General features: G+C 49.0%; 1 protein-coding gene across 1 annotated transcript in view; it reads left to right on the top strand.

The window, feature by feature from the left end:
- Positions 1 to 2179: 2179 nt before the first annotated feature.
- LOC104493658 (keratin, type II cytoskeletal 75-like) overlaps positions 2180 to 11931 on the top strand; it is a gene marked incomplete at its 3' end in the record, with an annotated part of 33497 nt that continues 23745 nt past the window's right edge. The window contains exons 1-3 of the mRNA XM_010136383.1: positions 2180 to 2308; positions 5154 to 5254; positions 11496 to 11907. Coding sequence (XP_010134685.1) covers positions 2180 to 2308; positions 5154 to 5254; positions 11496 to 11907 — 642 coding nt within the window. The remainder of the gene's footprint in view (positions 2309 to 5153; positions 5255 to 11495; positions 11908 to 11931) is intronic.

Raw genomic sequence — 11931 nt, 5'->3', positions numbered from 1 at the left:
TCTTCCAGCCAGGACTGCCACAGCCTCTGCCTGTATTTAAGCAACCAAGGGAGACACCCAGGACTTCAATCACGCCAGCTGCTGGTGTGTGGGTGTAATTGATAGCGCTGTCAAGAACCTGCAATTAAGCTGCTTGTCTTTCCAGCTGCTCCATCCCATCAATTATCTCTCTTGCTGGGCTAAGGGCAAGCTGTTCCAGGGCAGAACATTTGCAAATAATGAGGTAGGAGAAGACCTTTGGCACCAGCCGCTCTGGGAGATGGAATACCGACATGGTTTCTGGTAACCAGGTTTGGTTTTCATCAACCTTCTTTATGAAAGGTGGTGAAAAGTCCCTCCAATGAGCCTGGGGAGTGGAATTAAAAACTAAAAAATCCCTGCAAAACCAAGGAAAGAAACGAGCATGAGAAACACTACCCCATTTCTGGGAAATTTGAAGCGCTGGCATGATTAATTGCCAAAAAAACACTGACCAAGGTTTGAGCCTGTTGAAGAACTTAAAGATTAGCATGGCTTGACAGCAGGAGAAAAATATTTCTTGGAAACTGCCTGAAATGAAGCCATTTGCCTTCCTGTTTTGAAAGAGACTTTGGCAGGAGGCCACACGGACGGAGGTGTGATCTTGGCTCCACCTCCTAGGGGCTGTGGGGCTCTCAGCAAACACATTAAACTTATCAGCCTTTTCTTCCCTGTCTGTCAGGCAACTCTAATAAATCTTTTTTATTTGCCTTGAGGTAACCTGAAGGCTTTAATTACAGCTCAGATACAAAGGGTGGAACTGCGAGTAGCCGTACAGCAGCTGTATCCATGAGGCGTTTGTGCAGGCTGCTGGTTGCTGGTGCAGTCCCAGTCTGCCCACCAAGGCCAAGACTGCTGCAGCTCCCAGTTAAACGATTAACAAGCCCCCAGTTAACGGCCTTGTGGCCGAGCTTCCAATTTTCTAAGCTATTTATTGTCTTAGAATCATTGAATCAGAGACTGGTTTGAGTTGGAAGGGACCTTCAAAGCTCATCCAGTCCAACCCCACCCCGCAGTGAGCAGGGACATCCGCAACCAGAGCAGGTTGCTCAGAGCCCCGTCCAACTCTGTCTTCTCCACTCAAGCCCCATTTTTCAATGTGTTCGACACAACCAAAACCAAAAAGTTATTGAGAGGACACAGATACATTCACTTATTCCTCTAAAAGTTGGGTGTCCAATTCCGAGCCGGTCACTTTAGACTCTCTTGGACTTGTTGGAGAAGGTCTCTCTGGAGAGCAGTATCTCAGACAGATCTCCCTCTCAGCAGACCTAGAAACAACTGTTCGGAGAGCTGAGTCCTGCCCAGTCATGGTCTTTAATGGAGGATGACGGGTGGAGGACTACTTCTCAACAAGAAGTATCTTGCACTCTCGTGCAAGGAAATCTGCGTGTCTGGTCCAAGCACTGGGCTGCTCATGGCTTCACGCTGTCCTTTGGGAAGGGAGTGACCAAGAAAAGAGCAGATCCTGAAAAAATCATGTATAATCTGCTGTTCAACAGAACATCCCTTCACATCTTGTCCTTGAGAGAGGGAGAAACTCTTAATGGATTAATGGAAGGAAGGAGGACAAGCGAAACCGTAAGAGGGATCCTCACAAACCCCAGCCCATGGGATCCTGCAAGCTGAGTGTGTGAACAAAGCGATGTAAAAACAGTGAAATTCCGTAGGATTTCACAAATGTTCAGTGTTACGCATTGTTTTGCATATTTAAACTTAGGAATTGCTGCCAGGCAAACCCCAAGAAAACTCCAAATTATTCATCTGCATCAGCCAAGCCCCACTCTGGGGAGGTGAACAAAGGAGGTGCCCAGGGGTGTCGGAGCAGAGGGGCCTCTCTTTGAGTTGCAGGTTCTGCTGTCCTCCAGCATCTTCTCCTCCATCCTGTGGGACAGCACGAGCCAGCAGCTGTCAGCTGGAAGGTCTTTTCCTTCCAGAAGAAAGTTCTCATCATCTTCTGCTGTAAGCGGCATGAGCCGCTGCCGAAGCAGCACCTTCCCCTCTGCTGCAGGTTATGGAGCCTGGAGCCGCAGCAGCCAACGCCTCCAAAACTCAGGTGGGTGTAAAGGGAGTTCTTCCAGCCGAAGCCTGGCGCTGGGGGTCTGTGGAGGCTGGGGGTGCAGGGACACCCACGCTGACAGCGAAGGTGGGTTAGGCTGCCATGGCAGGAGCTATAAAAGTGAAGGTATTTGTGAAGCTGCTGCCTCTAGGTGTGAAGATCCACCCTGAAATCCAGCACGTCCAGCAGGTGAAGAACCTCAATGACCAGTTCACCTCTTTGATCGACCAGGTGAGAGCTGAGACAAGACTTAAAGGAATGCTGAGGTTTAAATGTGAAGGAAACCTTTCAGAACTCAAGTCTTTGATTCCTCTCACCCTATTATATGAGCCCTGTGCTGGTTTAGCACGAGCTGCACATGCAGATCCAGCCAATAATGTGATTTTAGACAGATTTATGTGTTTTGATAAGATGCATCTATTTGTACATCAATATGGAAGGGACCTGTTCCTCCAGGGTGTCGTACTGAGCTTCCGACTTCTCCCTGTCAGACCTCCTGAAGTTGCATCGTCTCCTGTTGATAAATGACTATCAGCCAATTAATTGACATACAAATTATCGTGGCATAGGGCTTGGTTGGTCACTACACCAACAGCAGATGCTCTCTATGAACACCCCTCCCTCCCCAAGAGGGAGGAGAATGGGAATGAGGGAGGGAGACTGATGGGCTGGGAAAGAAATCTGAAACAGCTTTAAAATAATGTCAATAAAATGAAATACATACAAATATCTACAAACCAGTACCGAACCTGCCCCTGATGGCACCACGTCCCCGGCCCCACTGGTGCTGGGGGCAGGCACTGGGAAAGGCCCAGTCTGGACTCAGCAGCAGATGGGAACCGGATTCAGGAGCTGGATTCTGGAACCAGATTCAGGGGTGCACAGATTGCAGATTGGGGTTGAAGGTAGAATGGGCAGAGTCTTCCTCAGGCACCGGCCGTTGGAGAAGAGAAGAAGAAGAGCTGAACCCTCATGACCTCTCAGCTTTATCCCTCCCCACAGCTGCAGCCTCTTCCTCCTGCTGCCCACTGTGGGACACAGGGTGCAGCAGTGCCCTTGGTCTGCCCAGCAGCAAGTGTCAGCCAGAGCCTTTCTGCACCCCAAGCCTGGCCGTGACTGGGACCATCCAGCGCTGTCACTGCCAGCAGCAGCCACTGTCCACACAACCCTGCCGTGACCTTCAGAAAGTGCCATCACAGAGCAGGGACTGAGCTGGGCAGTGGAACCCCTGAGCAGGAGGACCTCTGTTCTCACTCAAACCTGGACCCAGATCTGTTTAAATACTCCATGGTTTCTGTAGCTGCCACACAGGTTCTGCTGGGAAAGATTCTAGGGCATCCTTGGAGAACAGGAAAGCAACACATCCACTTTGCTCTGGGAGAACAGGATTATGAAGATCGTGATGCTCCCCTTGTGTTCTCCTATCCCCTTCAAACCAGTGAGTTCCTGGAGCACTGACTTGTTCCCCCCACATTTGTCTGGTCCCAAGCACATGCCTGAAGGAGGTGGCTTTGCTTTCTGGATGCAGGTGCAGCACCTGAGTAGCAGAACAGGGAGTTGGCCACCAAATGGTGGTACTCCAAAAGCAGGTCTTGCCAACCCAGAAGAACATCAAGTATGTCTTCTACAACTTTGCAGCCTGCAGAGGTGACTGGACTCACTACTGCATGAGAGGGGGCAGATGGAGCCTGAGCTGAACGACATGGAGAAGCTCGTTGAAGAGTTCAGATGCAAGTGAGTGAGGAGAAACCATCCACAGGGCAGCGAGCTCGAACAGCTCATCTGATCGGAATAGAAAAGAATTTTGTCTATATCAGTACACCTCTCTCTGAGGTCCAAAAGCACTCTGACCCCTAACACCCAGACAAACAAGGTCTCCAGTCTCAGAATGACCCAAGAGCCGGTCTTTTCTCTTCCCCAACAGCTACAAGCAGGAAGTGAAGAGCCTGCAGCAGCTGAAGAAGTAAGGAATTTGTAGGAGTGGAAGGGTTGGACGTGGAGATCCAAGGACTTCCCTCTGATCGGCTCTTTGCAAGGCAAGAACCAGGTCTTGAAAAGTCTTTGGGCAAGGAGGGACGCAGAAAAACCTGTCACAGATGTGAGATCCCAAGTCATGTTCTATATCTCCGTGGATTTCTTTCATCTTCATCAAAGAGCATTGCCTCACACTGGTGCCATTGGTCTGGAGAAGGTCTTACTGGTGCTGAGCAGGGAAGAAGGATTATCTGCTGGCCCAATAATCATTATGATTATTGCAGCGCACTAATTGCGCCATGTTAGATCGTTGGATTAGCTGCAGCCACTTGGAAAACTGCTAAAATTGCTCCAGCAAGACTTCTGGAAGGAGACAATGCTTCTGACACAGGTTCAAAGCATCCAATAGTGGGGTAGAATTATGACTCACCAGCAGTTCAGCACCCAAAGGAACTGGTATAATTTTCAGACCATCTAATTCATTATATAGTTTGTAACGGGAAGTAATGGGAAACCTTAATTATTAGTTCCAATTAGAACAGGGTGTTGGTGTCCTCGAAACAAGGCTTCAACACGGTCTGGCAGCGCAGGGACGCATCCAGCCTTTCTGTAGTATTTCAGAATTGATTTTGGAAACATTTGGGTCTCCTAGGAACAACCTCAGTAATGTCCCAACTGGCGACTCAAAAGAAGCAAGAATTTCTCTTTCAAACGTGAGTATGGCGAGAAAGAGGGCAGGGAAAGTAAGGACTTGTTGTCTCCTTGACAAACATCAGGTTGCGATACTGAGCAGCGTGGGGACTGTGCCCTCAAAGATGCCCCCCGAGAAGCATGTTGAGCTGCAGAACGCCCTCCAGAAGGCCAAGGATGAGCTGGCTTGTGTGGCAACTTATTGTGATACAGGGCACTCGACCTCTGCCGTCGAGGGTCACTTATACACTCGATCTAATATAGATGATGCAAAATGGCACTTTATTCTGTAATGAACAGAGTTATATATTCTCCCACTAAGCCTCGCCCATCGTGGGTGGTTACTGCATTCCTGTAACGTAAGCATGTAATCTTCCGACCGCCCACACTGCCACCCAGTGTTCTGCAACAGGCTTGCATGCTGCAGGGTTACCAGGAGCTGCTGAACATCGAACTGGCCCTCAATATCGAGATTGCGACATACAGGACTCTTCTGGAGGGCGAGGAGAGCAGGTGGGTACCACTACACCCATGTGTGGGCCACGTTCAGTCCATGGGACTCTTCAGCAGAGACAAGGTGGCTGGAAAACGCTAGAAATGCTGATTACATGATGGATCACCTTGTGACCTTCTCCTTCAGGATATGCCTTGGGAGTTTCCTGTAAGGGAGGTCAATGTTTTTCATTTTGCTTACAACATTAAACAATCCAGTTCTGGTTTGCAAGGGGAGGAGCACGCTGTGTCCTCCCCACGAGTGGTGCAGCTTGTGTTGTCCCATGACAGTGACCATCACCCCTTGCAACACTGTCTCTGGCTGTGAAGCCGACCTGGTAGACAATCCAGAAGATGCAAGTCCTCCCGTAGTGCTGGTAGAGCATCTTCTGGTGCCTGCCACAGAGGATTCACCTCCAGGAACGTCGTCAGCTCTGTAGCCAGGCAGGATATCGCTGGTGCTCCCAGCTGCCTCCTCAGGAGGGAAGAATTAGAGCTGGAGGCTGGAGCTCAGCCCCTCCAGGCACTGGTGGACTCTGCAGTAGAAGTGGAAGGAACTGTGGAGAGAGCGTGGGAAACCCAGCATCACAAGGGACGTGTTGGCCAGGGGTGAAGATTTCAACTGGATCTCCATGGCCCAGGAACACCCGGATCTCAGCTTCAGCTGTGAGAATCAGGACAACAAGGACATGAAAGCCCTGCTCCACTTTCAGTGGTAAAAATGTCCTCAGCTCCACCTCATGCCCAAGGAAGAGCCACTCCGGGTACAAGAACGCTGTAGCATCATGAAACCACATCAAGGAAACTCCACTGGGATCACATCAAAAAAGGGACACTGCAACCATTCCTTTGGATTTCTGCTCTTTCTCTGAAGAGCTGGTGGTTGTGTTGGGGCTCTTATCACTCAGCTCCTGCTTCCCACCAGCTGCCTTTTTTTCCCCCCCCCCCCAATTAACTCTTTGCTATCTATGAAACAAGATGTGACATTTAATTCAGAACCTTTCCCTGGAGTGCTCTGGGAAGCGTTTCTGGAAATGAGCTCTCTGGGACTCCCCATTCCATCAAGGTCTACCTGATGTAGGTCTAGGTAAGTCAGTGGAGTTGTGGTGGTGAGACACAGGGGATCACAGAGCGGAGGAGCGGGGCTCCAGTGGTGTTCTTGGTTCGCTGTCTTGGAGAAGTTTGGTCACCCATATGCAGGCAGGCAAGTCAGAAGAGAAACCTTGGTTCAAAAAACCACATTTCACCTGTAGTCATCAAGGAGTAATTACATCGCTCGCACTCCTTGGTGTCCTGACACACGCAGAAATCACAGCACCTCCACTTCGGTCTTGATGACTCAAGAGCTTTAAATTTTTGCTCTTTTTCCAAAATCTCTCTAGTTTGTCACTCGTTTTTTAGTGTTTGCCAAGAACACAGAAGCATCCCGTTCCTAAACTGGACCAGACATCTGCTGACGAGGAGAGGTGTCAGGGTGCCCAAGAGGGTCACGCAGATCCTGCCTTTGCTTGGTGTAAATCACGGAATCGCTTTACAGTCAGTTCATTGATGCTGATTTGCATCAAATTTGGCTCCTACCCCGTGCTAATGTCCTGGGTTCAACATGGAGGAACCATAACGGGTGTTTTAGGATTCATGGAGAAACCTCTTTGTGCTTTTAGGGTGTGTCTATCACAGAGGTGTGGCAACAAAAGACGTTTAAGACGTTTTCAAAACCTGCTGCAATAGGGTCATGAAAGGAAAAAACTCAGGAACGCGCTTGGTCTCTTTTTTCAGCCTCGTTGTAGAAATTCCACAGCTCCCAGTTTGGGATTTCAAAGCAGATCAAAGGGAGAGGTTTTATTGCACATTTGAGCAGATTAAAAAAAGAAGCCAACACATCAGTACCATAAATCAGCCACAAAGGGCTGAAGTGTTCTGCGATTGAGCTGATGAAAGCCAACGAGCAGAACAAAGAGACGGAGAATACAGAGGCAAGTTGGGCAGATACCTGTCTTTCAAATCCAGAGGGAAGAGCTTTCCTCTCCGAAGCAACCACTGTCATTCAGAATGGGGAGGGCTTTCTCTCCCCCCATAATTCTCCCGTGACAGGGGAACCATTTCCCAATCAAATGTGAGGAGCAGCAAAGGAAACAGGTACAATCGTTAATGAAGAAAACCACAAGAAAGGTCTGGCAGGAGAAGAACAATGGAGCACCCATGAATATTCATGAGGTGGGGTTGAGTACCTCACACAGGTTGAGGTGTGACAATCCTGTCGCTTTTTATGCGGGAGAAGAATAAATCAGGGAAATGATACAGAATTGGGGTTTCTCTCTCACCTCCAACAACCCCCCCTCACCATTTCAAGATCTGGTTATTAATTTAGCAAGCGCTTTCCTTCCATCGGCGCTTCGCAAACTAGCCAGGGGTTTCCTCAGAAATTCAGGAGGTCTCTTCCAACCAGATGATTCTATGATTTTCTACTTGTGGAGGTGGTGCTGAGGGACATGGTTTCGGGACCCTGGCAGTGCGGGGTGAATGGCTGGACTCCTTGATCCTAAAGATCTCTTCTAACCAGATGATTCTGTGATTCTAAACAGGAGCCTGGGCACCAGGGCTTTAGCCTACCGGGAGGAAGAGCTTATCTCCTGCAGCTGAATACACTTCCCAGGAGGACGTGACCCATCTTCCACATGACCCCTTCCTTCTGTATGGCTCGGAGGATCTCTTCGCCCAAGACAACAGCTTTGACTGGAAGGGCTAAGAGCTCCTCTAGATTTATAGGGAAGTTGCTGTAACTTAATAACAGCTGCAATTTCCCTCCCCACCTTTTCTAATCTTTTTTTGCTTGAACAGGCAGGGTGATGCCACCCCATTCAGAGGCCCAGATTCCCACCATTTCCACTGCAATTCTGTGAGAGGGAAACATCAACACGGAAAAGATCAGAACAATCCTTCCCTTTGTGGCAAGCCCCAGCTGTACAGGGGCCAATCACGGCGCAGAGATACGCTGCACGCATACATCAGGAGCTGAGCAGACCCAGGCAGCGTGTGATGTTGTGCGCTCTCATTAAAACTTCAAAGGTGCTGAAGAAATTCGGCGCCCAAAGGGTGGGACTAATTCCACCTGACTTTAAGCATCCAGAAGTGGGGCGCCTGGTCTAGTTGTCTGGTTGTCTAGACTGTCCCTGGTAGTCAATCAGAACGGAGGGAAGTGCCTCCAGAGGTGGATTCCTCCCACCTGCCTTAGCTGCCTATTTCAGGGTGCGATGAGTCACCGTCTGGAGATGCCTATCTCCATTATTAGCCACAGAGGGATTCTCAAAGATTGAATTAGAATATGTGGCGAGTTTGATGGCTGAAGAGGGGAGGAAGGTGCACCTAGGCCCAGTGTTTGATGAATTTTATGAGAAACATCTTTTGAAAATCCCAGCCTTGACTTCTAACATAGAGCAGATGCAGGTTAATGAGGGGAAAAAAATACATTACCAGGCTGAGTTCCCTTGGACAACTTTGGCTTTAGGAACGAGGCTGCACTAATCAAAACAATTCTGCAGCATCTCCTGAATGACGTGGACAGGAGTCCATACAGCCCAAGAAACTGTGTGTATAAAAATACGTGTTACAACCCGATCGTGTATCTATCAAATGTTGCCGGCACATGCGGGTTGTTGCCATTGTCCGATCTGAACGCAACAAATTTTCTATGGCTGTGGATAATTACAGAGATGGAGCTCAGCTCTGTGAGACCATCCCATAAAATGTATTTTAAGAGCTGGTTCGGATTCATCTCCAGAGGCAACAAACAAATCAGTGAACTTCTCATGTTCTCGTAATGAATTCCATTTTCTGCAGCTCATTCAGGGAGAAAATGCTGACAAAGGGAGAGATCGCGAGTTGTCAGAATGACTCATCCAACCCTTCATAAAAATATTTTGCTTTTTTGCTTCCTCAGTCCTTCCTCTCCTTTTTTTTTCCTGAGTCAAAAAGATTAAACTTTTGCTTTAGAGAACTCTCCCATCTCCCATGTCCATCCTCACAAGAACAAACTGGTGATTCTCGAGGTCTTACGTACCAGCAGGCGAAATGCTTGTTTTTCCTTGGAAAGACCTAAAAGATATTAAGTGAAACCTTCCTTCTCACCAGGATTCAGGAGCCACCGCAGGGATTTGGCCACCACAGAATTTTTACCCAGTCCTGGGCAACTCACACCCCAAATCTCCCACCGACCAGGAAGTTGGTGGCTGTGGCGAGGCATTTTGGAGCTGGGGCTGCTGCAGCACAGTTGGTTCACAGACGTTTAATTGCAGCCTGTGCTATGTCCCAGGTGTCTCCCACAGCGCCGACACGTATAATGGGGTGCAGAAAGGGAAGGTACCAGCCTTCGGTCTGACTGCGGGTCCAGGATGCACTTTTCCCACACAGCGCGCGTAACAATCGCCTTTTGTCCTCTTTGGATTCACATCTGCATTTCGCTTCTGATAAATCTTTGTTTAGAACTTCAAGGATCTGGGAAGTCTCAAGCTTTACCTTGAAGTCTCTAATAGTTGTTGTAACTGATATTGCCAATTGTGCTGGCAGCCTGGCACGGACTGTGAGCCTGAAATACCACCGACAAAGGTGTAATCTGAAAGTCATGCTGTAAACACCCTGAATTATCCCACTCAAAAGTATCAGTTTACGCTCCTAATTGATACCACCAGCCCCTCAAACTCACCTAAGTTGCAATTACACGTTCAATTAATAGCCTTGCGAATCTCGGCGCTGCCGTCACGTCCCGGGGCTTCAGTGTGCATGTCTCCTAAAGAACTCGATATTAGAAGGTTTAGTGTTTTAAGGAGGTTTAGCATAGTTTTCATGATTTGCACTGCCTGGGTCCCCTCTCCTGGCAAATGGTTTTGGCGGGGGTTGATGAGGATGAGGCAACACAGCTAGCGGGTGTCTCCAGATACCATCCCATTGTATGTGTAACACGTAGACTTCCCCAAGCGTTGCTCCCCTTCGGTCAGGAAGGGCTGAGGGCTTGTTTGCACTATAACATCTCTTTTTCTCCCAAACACTTGACTCCCAGAGAGCTGAAAGAGCCCTCTTGTTTTGACTTCTCCATGTCAGTTCGGAGAAGGCCCTGAGACAGTTGGTGGGGAGGTTCATTGTCTCACCTCCTTGGGGTGGTGATTAGGAGAGAGAGATTCATCCTGCCAATGTGAGTCAAAGCCATCTCTGGTGTCCAGTCTAATCCACTCATTAAGACTTCCTCTGTTGATGGAGAAAGACCAGTGCCTGTGGAGAGTGCATCACCCCAGTTGCCCCAAGCCCGGGCCCAGGGGCTGTTTCTCTTGGAGATGTATCTCCACTGAGTGTCAAGGACGTGACTGGCAAAGTCACCCAACTTTTAGCTGTCGCTTCTTGAACGAGGTGCATCTCATCAGGCTGAAATGTGCTACTGGTTCTGTTTTTGTTCCCTGTAGAGACTGCCAGATGATGAATCAAAAAGGTCTCAAATTTAGTGAGGGCCAAAGATTTAACTGTGTCAAATGGGCTTCGGGTTAAGAATTTGCAGCATTTCTGAAGTGAAAATTCACTGACTGCGCAGACAATAGCACTGGAACTCCACACCCAGGACCATTGCTGCTGGAGGCAGCCTGCTCTGTTTTGGTGGTACTTCATGGCGGTGAGAGAAGATCAGTGTGAAATGCCACATGGGAACATTTTGGGGGGGCATTTTGAGTCCTTGCACATGAATCCAGATCCATAAATCAGTGATTTTGCTGGTTTTTCAGGTCCAGAAATAATCTGTCCATTGCAACACAACTTCCACGCTGTTTTTCCATGGTTGACTTTTTTTTTTTTTTGGTTACTTTTCCGCACCCAAAGACTGTGAAACTACCCCCACAAAGTGCAAGTCTGCAGAACACGCCATCACACACAAAGCCCCATGAGACACAAAACCCCAAACAACACGCTGCCAACAAATCACAAAGAGTTTCTTCAAAAATGTTTGCTAAACTATAATTAGTGTGAGTTAGGGGAACACTTCAAACCGTAATATATTCGAAGCCAGCTTGCACACAGAGCACTTTTAGATCCCTTTTTATTTCCTCAGTAGTTAGTATTTGCGGGGCTGTTTTGCATTTTGTGGAGCATTTATTGCTGCCGGGCAAACCAAACCCTTAAGCGCTTTAAATTAACGTCCTGATCCTATCAAGGCTGACTTCCCAAATATATATAAGGGGCAGCATCACCATGTCACTTCAGCGGGATCTCTGTTCCTCTCCTGCAGAAGAGCTTCCCCTAAACTTTCATATTCCGCCTTCACATCAGCCACGATGAGCAGACAGGCGCCTACGGTGAGATCTGTCCTGGGACGAAGAGGCTTCAGTTCCGCTTCAGAGATTTGTGGTCGAAGCTACGCCGCCTCCGCCTGCCAACCCGTCCGATGCGGAGCTGGTGCCTACAGCAGCCGGAGCGTCTGCAACCTGGGTGGAAACAGGAGAATTTCCTATGTGAACGGGGGCTGCGGTAATGGATGTTTTGGCGAGTTTGGCTTCGGGGGCGCAGGCTATGGTAATGTCGGAGGAAGGGTCGGCCTTTGCAGCCCCCGGGGATATAGTATCGTGCGAGGTTACCCTGACCGCAAGCCTGAGGGCATCCAAGGCATCTGCATCGACGAGCGGCTGGTGAAGCCCCCCTGCGTTGGGGGCGCACCGCCGGGAAAC

This window comes from Buceros rhinoceros, unplaced genomic scaffold, assembly GCF_000710305.1.
Source record: "Buceros rhinoceros silvestris isolate BGI_N320 unplaced genomic scaffold, ASM71030v1 scaffold14545, whole genome shotgun sequence".
In the NCBI taxonomy this organism is placed as follows: Eukaryota; Metazoa; Chordata; class Aves; order Bucerotiformes; family Bucerotidae; genus Buceros; species Buceros rhinoceros.
The sequence above is the reverse complement of the archived record's forward strand: the minus strand, read 5'-3'. Positions and strand labels throughout refer to the sequence as shown.